Source organism: Corvus hawaiiensis, chromosome 24, assembly GCF_020740725.1.
Source record: "Corvus hawaiiensis isolate bCorHaw1 chromosome 24, bCorHaw1.pri.cur, whole genome shotgun sequence".
Taxonomy (NCBI): domain Eukaryota; kingdom Metazoa; phylum Chordata; class Aves; order Passeriformes; family Corvidae; genus Corvus; species Corvus hawaiiensis.
In genome coordinates this window covers 10,716,485-10,733,027 of record NC_063236.1, presented here as the reverse complement: position 1 = coordinate 10,733,027, position 16,543 = coordinate 10,716,485, and the positions used below count along the sequence as shown (strand labels likewise).

Here is a 16,543-nt window from a genome sequence, read left to right as displayed (position 1 = left end):
AGACATAAATGGTGCCTTGCAGGAACGGGGGGGGGGGGGGGGACGTTTAAGTGGAGTCTTTGAATATTTCAGCTGAATAAGATCCTGATTAAGAACCACAACCATTCCCATCCTTTCTACTACCTCATTTTGAAAAACAAGCCAAGCACTAAATTTGTTTTCTAGTCGTTCCAGCCTCAACATGAAATCAGACGATGGGCTGAGACCGAACTGCAAAGCTGCCCAGATCACCACAGCCATCATCAGCATCCCCACGCCGCCGGCGCTGACGCCCGAGGGCGAGAGCAGACCCGGCCCGGGCAGCCCCGGCCACGCCACGAACATTCCCAGCTCGGCCACCACCAACATCGTCAAGGTCTCCGCCCTGTAAGGCGCGTCCTGCGCGGAAGGGCCGGGGGGAGCCCGGAGCCCCTCTCCCTGCTCACCTCCACGCCCCCTCCTTGCTGCCGGGACGGACCGAGCCGGCGTTTGTCACCGAGGGGCCCGAGCGGGGCAGCTTCTCCAGACACGGACTGAGGCACGAGTGGGAGAGGGAGGAAGGGGCTGGATGGAGGGAAAACCTGCGTGGAGAGCGACTTGTGCCGTGGCACGGGGCAAAAAGCAGCTGCAGAGGCTGGAGGAAGGAATCATCATGGCAACCAGAGAGTCACTGAAGCAAATGGAAATATAACACTGTGTATCGCAGCACCTTTTTAAAGGTTTTTAATGGATAATATTTATTCATGAGGAAATGACTGAAAAGGTGAAAAACAATGGATTTTGTGATTTTTTTTTTTTTTCTTCATGGAGCAGAACCTTTAAACCAACCAAAATTTCACTTTTTTTTTTTCTTTTATAGGAAAAATTTAGACAAAAGAAGCCACCTGTCACAGCAGTTCCCCCATCGCTCTGTGTGTGTGTGTGTGAGTGTGCAGAGCCACCGAACTCGAGGGCAGGGCCTTGCCAGGGTGGGTGCCCAGCAGGACCCCAGGTGTGCCAGCACCCCCTGTGCACACCCACACGCACACACACACCTCCCACCCTGGATTTAGACTATTTTGTATCCACCTTTTAAGTCAATACAGTGCAATTGCAAACAGTGTGTTTGTCTGCTAATTATTGTCTGTGGAAACATATTTGTGGAGAAAAGCAAAAACAACAACAAAAAAAAGAGACAGGCTTTAGTAGAATTTTAGTCCCACCTGGGTATCTGCTTTCTATTTTTGTTATCACTTACTTGTAAGAGTGTGACTAGACTACAGTTCTGTATTTTTAAAAAGGAAAAAAAAAGGTAGGATTCTTTTTTAATACTGTGCACACAAATGGCAAAGAATGAAAGCACTGAACTCGACTGCATCAAGCGTTCCTGAGTCTAACAGAGGTTCCTTGTAATGTATGCCCATGATTTTTAAGTTTTGGTTTCTATATAGAAATTTCTTTGCTAGCACTGGACGTATAACCCATTGTAAATAGTAGCCAAATAATGTCTGGATTTATACTTGATAATAATTAACCCCGGAGCCAAATATCTTGCATGGACAGAGAGGTATTTGGCTTTTTCACAGTCTTAGGGCTCCAGTTGTCCCATCCATGGCTTCTGGGCTGCATTGATTTTGGGGATAGACCAGGTCAGCAATTTCAGTTCTCCAGTCCCAGCACAGGATCTGCTTGAGAAGGGGGAGCAGTACTGGAGTTTGGGAAACGTTTGATAACGCTTGGTACAGACAGCGTTTCCTTTTCACAGTTCTACACTTAGCTTGGGCAAAGTCTAATCATGAACTAACAGATAACCAAAAACTGAAGAACACTGTGTGGTACTGCCAGGTACCTCATCCTGTGACTGGCACCTCGTCCAGAGACCTTCCTAGGAATGATTCACCGTGAGGAAATTCATGGGCCTGACATAACTGATTCCCCCCTGCCAAGAGGAACCTTTTCCTGCCGTTCTGCCTTCCTGGAGCCCCCTTTTACAGGGGGATCCCTGAAGGGCAGAGTGAGGAACATCCCCCGCGTTCCCTCCCACCTGTCCCACCCTGTCTGGCTGATCCCTGTGGTCATGGCACAAACCTCTCCAAGGCCAATGCACTGCCCCCACCAGCCTGGAGGGAACAGGGAAAGACATCCCATGTCCTGTTCGGAGCAGTGATTTTACCAACATCAGAGTTAGAAGAAGGGCTCAAAGCGTGTTTGAGGCTGATTCAGCAAAGGGATGATTTTTTTTTAACATCTGCCATAACCTCTCCTGATGTAATATTTATATGCACATATACATACACATGTAACTAATTACAGACTCATACATGTATAGGTAATTAACGCTGACTTACACATACGAGCTGGCACCCTGCTTTGGTAGCGCTCCTGCTGCGAGTGAGTGATGGCTGATGCATTAACTCAATACCCTCCTTAGAATCCTACAACATCCTAGGAACAGTAGGGCTATGGCTGAGCCTCCAGTAGCTGCACCAGCTTCTAGTCATTTATTCCAGTGCTGTAATATGTTACCCAAAAACTATGTTTAGTCCTGTTTTAAAAGATTAAAATGCTCTGCCTTTTGCTGCTTCCTGTAGGAGGTTATACTGCAGTTAATCTGACCATTATTGAGTTTTTTTCTTGATGTTTTAATTTAATTTTTGCTTTAATTTCATCAACTGTCATCATCTGAGCACCCCTGCCGTTCTAGATCAGAGGCCTTGCTCTCCACCACTTGCCACCTTTGCAACCTCATCTCCACTGGCACAGAGTGAGGGTGAAATGCCCCCGTGCTGACAGGGGACAGGAATAAAAATTACAAAGAGTCAGGGATTCCACCTGGATTCTTGGTGCTGCCTTTCTTATTCCTGATTTAGTGTGGAGTGGTGAACAAAGCACTTCACATCTCTGTATCTGTAAATAGCCATCGTGGCAGCCCTTGTCCAAAGCACTATTGGGGCTTCTAATTGCTGGCAAACAAACTTTTTGGAAAAGAAAATATAACATTCGATTTTAAGAGTTTAAAAAAAGGAGGAATGCCAGTTCCAGGAGTTTCTGGCTGGCTGCTTGGGCTCTGATTGCCAAAGCAGCCACAGCCTCTGTTCCCTTCCCTAAACCAGGAATTGTTATCCTTGCTGAGGAACCACGGCTTGTGCCTCTGCCATGAACTGGGCAAGTGCTGCCCCACGCTGTCAGTTCCTCAGCACAGGCTCTCAGAGGATAAAAACACACAAAATTAAGGAAGTCTAAGCCTAGAGGAACAGGGCTAAAAGTATTTTTAATGGAGGCATTAGCTCCCTTTATCCTCTGCAGTAGCCCAAGGAAAGCTTCCGAAAGCGCCTGGGACTGCGCTGTGGAAACCCTGGGAGCCCCCCCGGGAGGGCACTGAGCACCCACGGGAGCTGCAGGGACAGAGATCCACCCCTGCAGGGGCTGCCAGGCAGCAACAGAGCATCCCCAGGCTGCACAGGGGGAGAAGGACCAGTGTCCGCACAGCAGAGCAGGGAGCTGCACTACGGCCCCTCGGCCCTGACCAAAGGGAGGCACAACAGCTTCCCCAAACTTCAGAATCCTTAAACAGCACCGAGAGCAGGCCAAGCCACTCCTGAGAATTCCTAAGGCAGAACTTCACCTGAAGGACGTGGATCATTCCCTCCAGTGCTCCCAGTGCTGCCCTGCCTTACCAGCACCCCAACCCTTCCCCGGGCTCACATACGTCCCTGGACCCCGACACTAAACCAGCACCCGGCCCTGCCCTCCCGGCCGTCCCCGGGCACCGGGCAGGGGCTGCTCCAGCTGGGGTCCCCCTGCCAGGAACAGCACCAGGATCAGGGGCAGGCTCTGGAGAACAGCCCCATGAGCCTGGCAGAACCTCAGTGCTGTGCTGGCACTTCAGTTCAAAGCCTTCCCCCTCCTCTCATTCCTTACGACTTTTTAGAATTTTAGAAAAGTTCCTTTAAAAAAGAGATAAAAATGGATTCTTTGTACACAAAGCAAGTGGAAGGGCATTATTTTTTCAGACTTTCCTAAAGCAATATTAAAAATATCAAAGGAGCAACTCCTTTTTCTGAGCATTTTATTTCCTTTCCAAAGCTTTTTTTGAAGGAAAAATATTTTCACCGATTTTCAGCCTCTTCTATCATTAGATTTCCTCTCTTCTCACCTGGCATTGAGCTGCTAACAGGATTCACACCCAGCTGGCAGCAAATGACGAAGAATACCTTTCACACATAGGCTTTGACATCCATCTACTCTTTCCAAAATCCACCCTTTGCTTTCATTTTCCTTAAAAATCTTAAGGACACCCCTAAAGAAGAGGCCACAGATAATACATCTTGGCACACAAAAATTAAAGAATTAAACAGTTGAATCCATCCTCCACTAGCACAAGATCCTTCACTGTGATATGGCATTGCTTTTTCTAGATTAGACTTCAAATTCTCCCAGGACTCCCACTGCCTCCCTGGAGAGCTCATTCCAGAGTGACAGACTTCAATGTCAAGGATTTTTCCCCAGCTGTTCAGCCATAATTCTTTCCTTGTATTTCCTTGTATTTCTCTTGCTGCCATTTATAGTCCCTTGCACCATTTCCCCTCCTTTCCACATGAGAAATATAAAACTTTCTGCACCAAATTCTTATCGCAGAGACTGCTTTTATCTATTAAATAATTACCTTTGTTAAAAGTGAACAGGGGAAAAGACAACCCAAGTAACACACATGGCTTTAGTGTGGAATAAAGTTCGTGGATAATTCAATGTATATCTTTAATTGGCCAGAAAGACTAAATTTAGTCAATGCCACTTGTTTAACCTAAGCCTGTTGCTAATACACCTGTACTGCAACCCAGCACTTGTCATTCTCATCTAGACAGCTTCAGGCATGTGCATGAAAATCAGATTAATACCAGCTAAAGAAAGCAAATTTCCTTCAAGATTTTGCTTTTCTAAGTAAAGAGGTTGCAAACATGCTGCATCTTGCATGTATTGTAAATTCAGGAAATGAAAAATCACATTTAATTTATGTGTTGCAACATCCCTGGGACTTCGTAGTGTTTTATCTGTTGGACTAAGGCAGAGTTACAAAGTCAGCACTCGTGGAGGGCTGGTGAATATCAATAGCTTTGAACTGCAAACTTAATTCTGTTTTTAAAGTTAGGTGAATAAAACACCTTTTCCACATGATTCACCCATCCAGTCTATCTCAATTAATTTTTTGTTTTAAAACATACATTTTTCTCCAACACTTGGAGCCAACTGCAGTAGATCCATGGGTTTAAAGCCCAAGTTTTTAGGCTTTGTGTTTGCCAAAAACTCTGCCCATGGTGATTTTCTCTTTCTAAAACTGTAAGAGCAAAGGGGAGGCAGTGAACATCAGGAGCTGAGCATCAGCAGCCTGGGTTCTGCTCCTGATTTCCTGAGCAACCACTAAGTGACCTCAAAGAAGTCATTTCACCTCTCTGCCAATTCTACAGCCTGTAGAGCAATGAGCACCTCCTCTTGCACTGAGTGGAGCTCAATTCATGCCACCCCAAAATCCCACAGGGAATTCTGGATACAGAGCGCCAGAACTGCTCCTTCTGTTCAGGGAGCAAAACCTGTGCCAGAAATGCTTTAGGTGGAACAAAAGACCAGGTGACAAAGAGCTTGTGAAAATCCCTCCTCCTGTTCTCAGTCAGGTCTGTTCCTCTGTGTGTATCCGTGTGTCCCTTCCCACTTTGGGTTAAACCAGTGCTACTCCAGAGCCTCAGCTGGGAGAAGGTCCCAACCACACCAATGCTCTTCCCCACTGTTCAACCAGGACTGGGAGCTCCCGGGGGCTCCTCGGGCCAACCAAGTCTCTAAAAATGGTGTGATGGTCTATTTTTGATAAACCAGTATGGCATTCCAATGCAATGGTGTTTTCTTTAGGAGTTCTATGTTATAAGAAGCTCTCAACTTTATTATTTTCTATTTTCGTACTTTAAATGGGCTTTGCTTTACAAACATCAGAGGACAGATACGAAATGTACTGGACACAACTGCAGGTAGCTTCATTTGAGAACAACTTTCTAGAAGAACCAAGTTTCCTGTTGTCTTCTTTTGGAATTGTAGTGCATATGTTGAAACTTGTATATCATTTACAGTATTGAGTCTTGTGCCACTGCTGTACCTGATGTATCCAATCCGGATTAAACAGAGTATGTGCCACAAATACCAACAGGATGCTGTAATTTCTTCTAAAAAACTTCTGGGAGGTTCTTTTGGAGAATTTTGGGTGTTGACCAAGGCCACTGAGTTGCATTTAAATACCAATTAACTCTTCCCCAAGCAATCATTAATGAAATCAGTGGGATGTCACAGGACAGCAATAATGCAGATACTGAAGTGCATCCCTCACCGTGTCCTCTTTGGGAATGTTAAGAGTTGCAAAAAAATCATTTTGGAAACAGAATCAAGCTGTCTTGGCCTTTTCCAACTACGAAGACAAAGGGAAACCCCTCCCTGGAGTCATTTGTGACACAAAAGGAATAAGGCAGGAACAAAGTACAAAAAGAAAACCTTTCAAAATTAGTGCAGAGGCAACCCGGGGTCAGCACCCTGAGCCAGCCAGCACTCCCATCTTTTCCTGCCCCAGGACAGCTCTGTACAAGCCAAACAGGAAATATCAATTAGTTTTAGCACTAATAGGTAATTCCATTTCTAATTAAAGCTTTCCTGTAAGTGTGGGAAGTCTGATATTGTTGCACCCAGAGGGACAGACCAATTATGATTGCTGCACATTTTCTACATAATTAAATCCTCTACCACACAGCTTGCTGCACACCTTGCTATAGAAATGTTATTTATTCAGTGTTAATTAACTGGATTTAAATTAGCAATACAGGCATTGAGATGCTCGTTTCACTCTGCCACTTCACAGGGATATAGTCAGTGCCTGGTGTTTACCAAGAGAATTAGGGAAAATGGGATGATCACCAACTTTGAACAGACCCTGGAGTCACACAGGGAATTCATCTTCACCCAACAGTCACAGGGAAGGCAAGGCAAGAGGGAGGTGAGGCCCTGGCACAGGGCGCCCAGAGCAGCTGGGGCTGCCCCTGGATCCCTGGCAATGCCCCAGGCCAGGCTGGACATTGGGGCTGGGAGCACCCTGGGACAGTGGGAGGTGTCCTTGCCCAGGGCAGGGGTGGAGCAAGATGAGCTTTAAGGTCCCTTCCCACACAAACCAGTCTGGGATTCCATGAAATACAACTGGGATTGCTTTGTATTTTCTCCTTTCTGACATTTCTTACGTGGAAGTGGCTGCCTTTTATCATCCTTTGTTTACTTTGGATTGAAAAGATTCCACCTGAGCATCCTTTCTTTTCCTTTTATTAACACATTGTAACATGGTCACTGGACCTCTGTAAAACATTTACCAGACACAGCTGCTTATAAAAAGACCCCATTTTTCTTCAATCTCAAACAATGTCTGTCCCTTATCAGTGTCCTTTAGGGCAGCACTGTTGTCACAGACCCTGTCCATTCCTGGTCCCAACCAGGAGCATCAGGACATCAATCCCCACCTTTCAGCAGCTCCCGGAGATAGACTGAGTTGACGTGGTAGGCACTCATCCAGCTGAACTGCCAGTAACTCCTGCTGTAGTGGGACACTGCTGCGTAGTAGCTCTGCCAGGCATCGTAGTAACGTTGCCAGTAGTCCTCGTAACTCCAGCCCTCCTGCAGAGCATCATCCCAGGAGCTGCAGGTCTGCTCCTCTTCAGTCCTCCTCGTGGAAGGACTGGAGAATTGATGGTTGTGGCTTTTCTTGTGTTTAGCACTTGGTTTCAGAACTTTCTTTTTCACTTCATTTTGCCTTGGGATGTGGGATCGCTCCCAAGGCTTCTCCGGTGCAGGACAGAAAGCTGCCGGGCCCTGCCGTGCTGTGGGCACAGCATTTCGGTCCTGTGTGTCTGAAAGTGCCCCAAAGCACGAGTTATTGGCCCCACTACTAAGGGAATCCCTGGAGCTGTCTGAGCCATCAGAGTCAGCAGACACATCCCCGTTTGCTGCCATCTCTGTGTGATGTTCCATCTCTTCCCACTCCACATTCCCACTTCTGGGCAGCTCACGTTGCTCTCCTGGGCCTGAATAACTTCTTAAAATCTCCACCTCTCTCTCTGACCCTTCTTTAATGAAATGCTCATAGTCTTCAACGAAATCTGAGAAGCTCCAGGGATTGGTGAGTTGGTTTTTGAAAGAAGACAAGCATGGAATTTTGGGAAGATTTTTTTTTAAGGCCTCCTCATCTGGAGCCTGAGTGCTGTGCTGTGCATCCATCCTGGAGATGGGTTTGACTTGATTCCTCCGTTCTGTGCGACAGTTGGAAGTTTGGGGGGTTCTACTATTTTCCTCTACATTTGCAGGATTTGTGCACTTTTTTATCTTTTTTTGCTTCAGAGTCTTTTTTGGCCTTTCTACAGAAGAATTATCCCTTGGAAGATTAGAGAGAGGCTGAGGTGTGTCTGAAAAGCCATTCTGGACAGGCTGCAGCACTGGTTCCTCTGGTTTAGGACACACAGTGTCACAATTCCCCAGAGGAGCTGTAGGTATTGCAGGTTTAACTTCTACCTCCCCATCTTCAAACTGCTCCATCATTCCAGGAGGGATGGGCTCTGCACAGCAGAAAAACAAGCAGCCACTCAATCAAGTGCATCCCTCCCTCTGAACTCACACAAGTACCCAAGTGAAGCTTCTCAAAATCACATGTTAAGACATCAAGTGAGGACCACAAACCAGCCCCTTCAATTCTTCAAGAGTTTAAAGAGCCAGAACATTTCCTTCATAGAAGGCATCAAAGACAGCTCAAGACAAACACTACATCACTTGTCAGGAGCAGAGTGTGAAGAACCTGGACTAAAAGCAAAGCAGCCCCAGCAGAAGAGCCCCACATCAGCCCCCTGGACTTGTCTGAAGCTCTGACTAGCAGAAAACCCCCAAGCCCAGCGGCATCCCCAGCACAGAGCCTACCCGGCAGAGGAAGAAGCTGCAGGTTGCACTTCTGAGCAATTTTCATCATCGTGTTCTCCTCCTCCCCACGGCAGCAGTAGGTCACAGATAAACCCAAGGTGCCTGTGAGATGGAACAGAGTTAATTCCCAAGGAGGGCCAGCAGAGCCCAGCAGAGCTGCAGGGTGCCAGGGCTGTCCCTACCGAAGCGCCCGGCTCGGCCAATGCGGTGCATGTAGGTCTCCCAGTCCAGGGGCACGTCCAGGTTGATGACCAGGTTCACCCTCTCAGCATCAATTCCACGAGATGTCTGCAGAAAGTGAGGAGGAAAAAAGGGCAGTGAGAGCTGAATAATTCAACAGAGCTTTAAATAAATACAGACCCAGAGAGAGGCTGGACGGGACCAGAGTGGGGTCATCTGGTCCAACCTCCCCAGGGTCATCTCTGCCATGTTTGGCACTCACAACACACTGCCCACAGAGTAAAACTTCCAGCTGCAAAGCAACAGATAAATTGAAAACTACTTTTGAGCCAGATCACAGAATGGGTTGGGTTGGATGAGCCCTAAAAGTATCATCCCATTCCAACCCCCTGCCATGGGCAGGCAGATGAGGCACTGGGGGTCATTTCTGAGCCTCACAGTGAAAAGAAGTCAGAAACCGCCACGGTGCTTATCAGCACATTCATGTTCTCTCCACTTCCAAGCCAAATCTAATCCTCTGAAGTAACTTTATGTGCAATACTCCTGCATGCTGTAAAATTTGCAGAGCAGTTAATAAGTTTGAAATAAAATCTCTAAAAAGCTTGTTTGAAAGCAGTAAAAGCTCACCAAGTCTGTGGAAATCAGAACTCTGCAGTGGAATTGCTTTAATTTAGCCATGGCATCAAGTCGCTGATTCTGATTCATGTTGCCTAGGAAGATAAAAATCAGAAGCAGGTTACATTCTTCATCTTTATGCCCCTCACATTTTAGAAAATGTTGCTTTGTATTGTCAGAAGTAAGACAGAAACTTCCTCAAACACCACTTCCAAATGAGTAAAGAAGGAACAAACAAAACTTGAAAACTCAGGTCACTCATTACAGAAATAATTCTTTTGCTTGTTGAGTCTTGAAAAGACCTATGAAGGTTCAAATGTTCTTCTCAGCCATTTAACCAGAGGCCGTGCAAGGCAAGATTCAAGATTAATTTTCCTATTTTAGGTCACATTTATGCACAATTTCAGTAGAATCAGAAAGTTGTAAATGGATTTACCTGAAATGCACTCGGCAGGGAAGCCTCTGGATGTCAGTATTTCAGCCAGATGTTGAGCCCTGAGGGAACACACACAATGAAAATTGGAAATAAAACCCCAGGCCTAACAACCCCGGGGCATTTCTTAGGTTACTCTCTACAGCCAAGGACTGCATTTCTGTATTTTCAGTATTTCCCGCTGCATTCCTCAGGGTGTATTTCAGACCTGAAGTTTGCAGACTGCTCTGAGACCTCACAGGTCTCATAAATTCATCCATATGCACAGAAATTTATCCATGGCTGGACATTACAACCGCTGCTTTCAAACAAGCTTTGTCCAGATGTTATTTCAAATGCATTACCTGCTGTGCAGATTTGAGAAGACTAAGGCTTGGTTGAATGGGATCTTACTGAACAACTCCTGCAGGTGCCGGGTTTTTTCCTCAAAGGTTTTATGTGGAAGGGGATGGGAATTCACAATTTTGTAGTACTGCTTCAGCCCTGAGCAAGAAACCAAAACAACAGATATGGGGTTGCCATAAAAACCTGTAGTCCTGTAATCATGTGATACTGCAGCTGAAGGAAAACTTCAAACAAAGACAAGCATAAGAACCTCCAGGAAAAGCTTTTCTTAAAAGGCTGAAATATTTTTTGAATGATAGAAAAAGCAAAGTTCCATTTGTCACTGGTATTTTAAATATACAGAATCACAGACTGGTTTGGGATGGAAAGGCCTTCAAAGACCATCTCATTCCACTTCAAGATTCACAACATCAACACTGGGAATCAATATTCGTAAACTGAACAACTCAGATACAGGTGAAATTATGGAAAATCATGCATTTTAAAGGCACGTGTTTTGGTTTTAGTCTCGTCCTCTGAATTTGTTGCTAACAGTGTCGCTCTACCTGCTGTTCATGTGCTTACCAAGGAGGCCTGGATCCGTGGGGTTCAGCCTCACAAACGTGGGCTCCCTCATGTACCTGGTGAGAGCAGCAGCCAAGGACTCAGGGTAAGTGGCTGAAACTGCCAACATCTGCTTATTGGTTGGGAGTGAGGAGTAGATCCAACTGCGGGACAAAGCCATGGGAATTATTTACCAAAACACACCTGATGTAATGATACAGGCATGAGGGAAGGGTTTTTCCTTACTTGATCTGTTCCTGGAAGCTGCCCTCCTCCAGCAGCTTGTCTGCCTCGTCCAGGACGAAGAGCCGGACGCTGGCTGTGCTCAGGTAGTCCAGCTCGATGAGCTGCTTGATCCGACCTGCAGGGGAGGGAAAAGTAAAAACAGCTTCAAGAACACGAACTGAAACATTCTAATGATGAACTTTTAAAGTATTTTTAAATTACCTTTGAGGCTGTGCCCTGTTAATGACAACAAACAAACCCAAGCCAGCCTTCCGAAGCCCCAGTTATTGTATCGTGGAGGATCACACAGGACACAAATCTCAGCAAAGCTCCTCCCTACCTGGGGAGCCCACAGCTATGTGGCACTTCTTCAGCCTGCTTTTGTCCTGGCTCAGAGGAGTCCCTCCAATGAAGACATGGCATTCCAAGCCTTCCATTTTTATGGCAATCGCTGTGATCACGGCGTGGATCTGCACGGCAATCTCCCTCGTGGGAGCCAGGATCAGGATCTGCGCGGGGCAAGGATTAAACGGGAGGATTAAAGCCGCAGGACGGCGCTGAGAGCTCGCTCCCAGCGCGGTGGTGCTTTCCAGCGCTGTGTCTCACGGCCTTCAACGCCGTATTTCCCCCCAAAAGAGCGATTTCCCCTCCTAAAGCACCCCCGGCCCGGGCCCACCTGCGTGGCGGGGCTCTCCAGCAGCACCGCGTCCAGGGCGATGGTGGCGAACACGCAGGTCTTGCCGGTGCCAGACTTGGCCTGCACGATGAGATCTGCAAAGAGCGGCCACGGGGGTCAGGGCAGCCCCCGGGGAGCCCCCGGCCCCGCGCCCGGCCCGCCCGCTCACCCAGCCCGCAGCGCCCCAGAGGAATGGCCTTCAGCTGCACCGGCGACGGCCGATGGAACCCGGCAGCCTCCAGCCCCGCTACCACCGGCGGCGACAGCAGGAGGGAGCCGAAGTCGGAGGGGCCGCCGGGCACCAGCACGTCCCGGGTGCGGAACCGGCCCTGCGCCTCCGCGGGCGCCGCCATCTTGGCGGGGCGGGTGGGCGAAGTCTCGCGAGATGTGCCGTAATCCCGCGCCGGGGCGAGCCGCCGGTGCCGCCGCCAGGGGGCGCCGGGGCAGAGGGAAGATGGCGGCGGCTCCGCCTCAGGGCGGGACAGGGCGGGGACAGAGCGGGGACAGAGCGGGGATAGAGCGGGGACTGGGGGGGACAGAGCGGGGACTAGGTGGGGACAGAGTGGGGACAGAGCGGGGATAGAGCGGGGACTGGGGGGGACAGAGCGGGAACAGAGCGGGGATAGGGCGGGGACTGGGGGGGGGGACAGAGCGGGGACTGGGGGGGGGATAGAGCGGGGACAGAGCGGGGACTGAGGGGGGGACAGAGCGGGGACTGGGGGGGGGACAGAGCGGGGACAGAGCGGGGACAGGGCGGGGACAGAGCGGGGACAGGGCGGGGACTGGGGGGTACAGGGCGGGGACAGAGCGGGGACTGGGGGGGGACAGGGCGGGGACAGAGCGGGGACTGAGCGGGACAGAGCGGGGACTGAGCGGGACAGAGCGGGGACAGGGCGGGGACAGAGCGGGGACAGAGCGGGACAGAGCGGGGACAGAGCGGGGACTGGGGGGGGACAGAGCGGGGACAGAGCAGGGACTAGGTGGGGACAGAGCGGGGACAGAGCGGTCCCGGTGCGGACGGGCCCGGAATACCCCAAAACCATCACTGCGCCCAGCTCCTGGCCCTGCACAGACACCCCAAAATCCCACCCTGCGCTCCCTGAGCTCCGGCAGCCCTGGGGCCGTGCCCATCCCCGAGGAGAGGACACAGCTCACAGAACACACAAACATGATTTATGAGCCTACAGAAAATTACTTACTACAAAAAATTAACAGTACAGTATTCACTCAGCAAAGGGTAAATGTGTTAATCTGTATGTGCGTTACTTACTACCCTCTGTAGACCACTTATTTTAAATCGTGGGTGGGTTTATGAATATCAACTTTTATTGTAGCACTTCAGAGGCTCTGGACATGCCGCTTCCATTCATTGCAAGGGGATTTGGAAAATCTCCACAGTGGCTTCTACTGTACAAGCACATACACTGTGTCATTATTCTTACAGTGCTGGGCAGCCTAAATGAATTTTAATGGCTTTGGTGTATCACAGGCTTGGTCACGCCTTTGAAATTCCTCATGTCTATATTCCTGGGGGAGAAAAGTCTGTCAGATTCTATTCAGTTATTTTTTTATTATGAAGATATTTTCCTGTGACTATCTGAGTACCGAGCACTGCAGGACAAAGAGCAGTTCCAGTTTGGGGAGCTCCCCTCCACCAAGGGGGACGCAGCAGGTGGCTGGGACTGTGCCCCAGAGCACAGGTAACAGGATGTGAAAAAGGATCTACAGGCATTCTGCTGGGCCAATTGTTTTTAAAATTTTAAGTGGATATTCTCATTGGTCCTCAAGGGGAAAGAGTCTCCAACGTGAGATAATTGTCTCTGGATAAATCTGGGAAAGGAGACAGACAAAGACACCTGGACACAACAAACATTTGATTAAATACAGCCTTTCATAACCCTTTTAAATTGATGTGATTTGAACAGACAAGAAAGAGCAGTGAGGAGGGACTGTTCCCAGGTGGGAAGGGCAGCAAGGAGGTGACAAAGCAACCCCCAGGAGCCATTGCAGGAACTGCTCCCCTCTCTATTTTTCTCACTTACTCCTTTTCTCCCCTGAGGTTTCATACAAGTTGCAGTACAGCCAAGGTGATCTGGAGACAGACATTATTCTCTGTGGTGCATTAATGAGACACTCAGACACCTCACCGTCATTCAGAAAGATACTGCTGTTTGTAGCTATTTAATTTTCCTTCAGATGTTCGATGCAGACAGACTCCAAACCATCTCCCTGTGTGTGACACCCTTCCCCACGACGACTGGCAGATCTGTTGTCCCTCTCCTGCTGGTTTTGGCCTTGACTGAGGGGGCTGTGTCACATTTCGGCTCCTGCAGCTCTGTCAGTCGACCCATGAAAAGTTTTGTTTTAACCCTTATTCCCATATTAAATCTTACCTGCTCCTGCTCCTCACGTTGTTGTAAGCTCTCTGTAAGTGGTGTGCTGTGCCATGAGTCACAGTATAAATAGGAATCTTCACCCTTCAGGCCTTGCTTTACTGCAGTGACTCTCGAGTGCTGAATTCCCGTTGTCGACATTCACATGTCAGCCCCGCCAAGAGGAATCTGCAGTTTTGCCATCACATTGCTTTGCTTTTGCTTGCAGTAGGATCCAAAGGAAGTATTCCTGCTCAGAGCAGCCTTTGGAAATCTTGACATTTAATCTGAATACTCTGCAGGCAGAGTAGGTCCTGGGAAAGGATTTAGGTTAGTAAAATAAGCAGATGAGACATCCTTCAGAGCTGGAGTATTACTAAAATAACAGGTTCTTTTGAAGGGATATTAACTCTAGCTCGGGGCCATAAAAATCCTCAAGGTTTTAGGATGTAGAAAAGCCCTGCTAGGGAAAATTCTTCCTCCCAGACACACTGAGAGCATGTTTTATTCCTCTGAGAAAGTGCTCAACACATTCTTGTCCCTGTCACAAAGTGCACATCACATATTTGATTTTAATTCCATGGCAGACTTCTTTTCCTCTGAATCTGTATATCAATGTATCAGCTTTAGATAAATGATATTCTATGACACCTGTGAGTGATGCTGCTGATACTCAAGGTCAGGTTCTCGCTATTTCGGACTATTTCAGCCTAACACCTGCAATACCAGGTCTTAGTACCTGTACTAAATAATTCCCACAGATTTATCCATCTCCTCCTTTTGTTATAAATTTACTCTTCATTTACAACACTCAAATTCTTGTTGTGACTCTTTGAAATACTGAGGTAAAGTACTCGTGGATAATTTGTATTGGCTTCCTGAACTGTTGGGTTGTGTCTTACGAATATATTCATTATAGATTTGGACATTGCTGCTGCAAACAGGCACCAGCTTTGCCTTATTCCTTTGCCTTCAAAGGATTTGTCTTTCAGATCTGCCAAGACACGGAATTATTCAGAGCAAATCTGGTTTACATAATATTTGTAGAATATTTTGAAAGTGAGATAATCTCATCCTCCTCTCCCAGATGTTTTCAGATTAAGACAGGGAAGCTTCTCCGTTCTCTGCAGCACGCGTGAGTCACTCTTTGGAGTGTGGGACGTATTTGTGTTTACACTGCCATGGAAACTGTGTTTGTTCTCTGTACAGTAGAGCCCAGGACCGTGAAAGGGCCATTGATCCCAGCAGAGACAGTGGCTGCATATTCGCCACCGAAAATTGACTCTGAGCACCCTGCACATTCACTTTCCCTCTGGAAAAAAAAGCTGCATGGCAAGTTACCAAGGAGCAGCAAGGCTTTGGAGCAGCCGAATCTTCTCTGTTGCTTTAGTAACTGACAAAGTTGTGGGTTTTTCCCAGCAAGTCTGGTGCATGGAGCTGTCATAAATAATGATGATGATGAGGAGGATGGTGATGTCTTACATCCATCTAGAGCTCATTTCAGTGCCCTCCTGTGGAATGGATTTGGTTCCTTGTCAGGCACATTCTTCACAAGGATCAAGGAGAACTCCCCAGACTTCAGATGGAGTCTCAAGTCCACGGGGGAGTGACCACAGGCACAGGCATGGGTGCAGCTGCAGATAAAAGCAAGCAGACCTCAGGGATCGGGTCAGAGCAGCTATTTCAGCTCTACGGTGAGAAATGCCAGTATTTCGCTCCTGTTGTTTTCCTCCAGATAAGTAAACATCACCCCATTTAAATCTTAGATACCAAGATTTGCTAAATTATTTTTTCAGCTCGTATGAGCACGATCTAGGTCACGAAAGCGCAGCGAGCCGAGATGAAATCCAGTAGTTCTTCAGCACGAGACAGCACAGTGGCTGCACAAGGAGCTTCCCTGGTACTTACTCCTGGCACTCCAGTGCAAGCAGAGTAATGCCAGGAGCTGGAATTTGGCTGGAGCAGAGTTAGAAGTTTTTATTTTGAGGATGGGGCATAGTGAGGGGTTGAGGCATGTCACAAGTGCAGAGACTGTATGCACTAAATTAGACTTAAGAAGAAATAGTCAGATTTTCAGGGATATTTTATCTCTGGTCAGATTTTCAGGGATATTTTATCTCTTTACGCACAAATATAAAACCAGGCAAAGTTCTGACATTATATCCTTACCTATGGGTGGATGTTTCTGCCCCAGTGGGTTTAAACAAGGATGGA

General features: G+C 47.9%; 2 protein-coding genes across 7 annotated transcripts in view; one reads left to right on the top strand and one right to left on the bottom strand.

Moving 5' to 3' along the window:
• The window catches only part of KCND3 (potassium voltage-gated channel subfamily D member 3), a 112,627-nt gene extending 106,479 nt beyond the window's left edge, over positions 1 to 6,148 (top strand). For all 6 annotated transcript variants that reach the window (XM_048327667.1, XM_048327672.1, XM_048327670.1 and 3 more), the window contains one exon: positions 166 to 6,148. In XM_048327667.1, the coding sequence (XP_048183624.1) occupies positions 166 to 370 (205 nt within the window). In that variant the 3' untranslated portion in view covers positions 371 to 6,148. The remainder of the gene's footprint in view (positions 1 to 165) is intronic.
• A 1,138-nt stretch (positions 6,149 to 7,286) lies between these two features.
• Positions 7,287 to 12,322, bottom strand: DDX20 (DEAD-box helicase 20). Its single transcript, XM_048328278.1, has 11 exons — positions 12,127 to 12,322; positions 11,958 to 12,052; positions 11,622 to 11,790; positions 11,303 to 11,417; positions 11,078 to 11,220; positions 10,513 to 10,651; positions 10,172 to 10,230; positions 9,748 to 9,830; positions 9,123 to 9,228; positions 8,941 to 9,042; positions 7,287 to 8,585 (listed from the first exon to the last, which is right to left on the bottom strand). The coding sequence occupies exons 1-11, from the start codon at positions 12,308 to 12,310 to the stop codon at positions 7,486 to 7,488; spliced, it is 2,295 nt and encodes a 764-aa protein (XP_048184235.1). The 5' UTR covers positions 12,311 to 12,322; the 3' UTR covers positions 7,287 to 7,485.
• Positions 12,323 to 16,543: the final 4,221 nt, after the last annotated feature.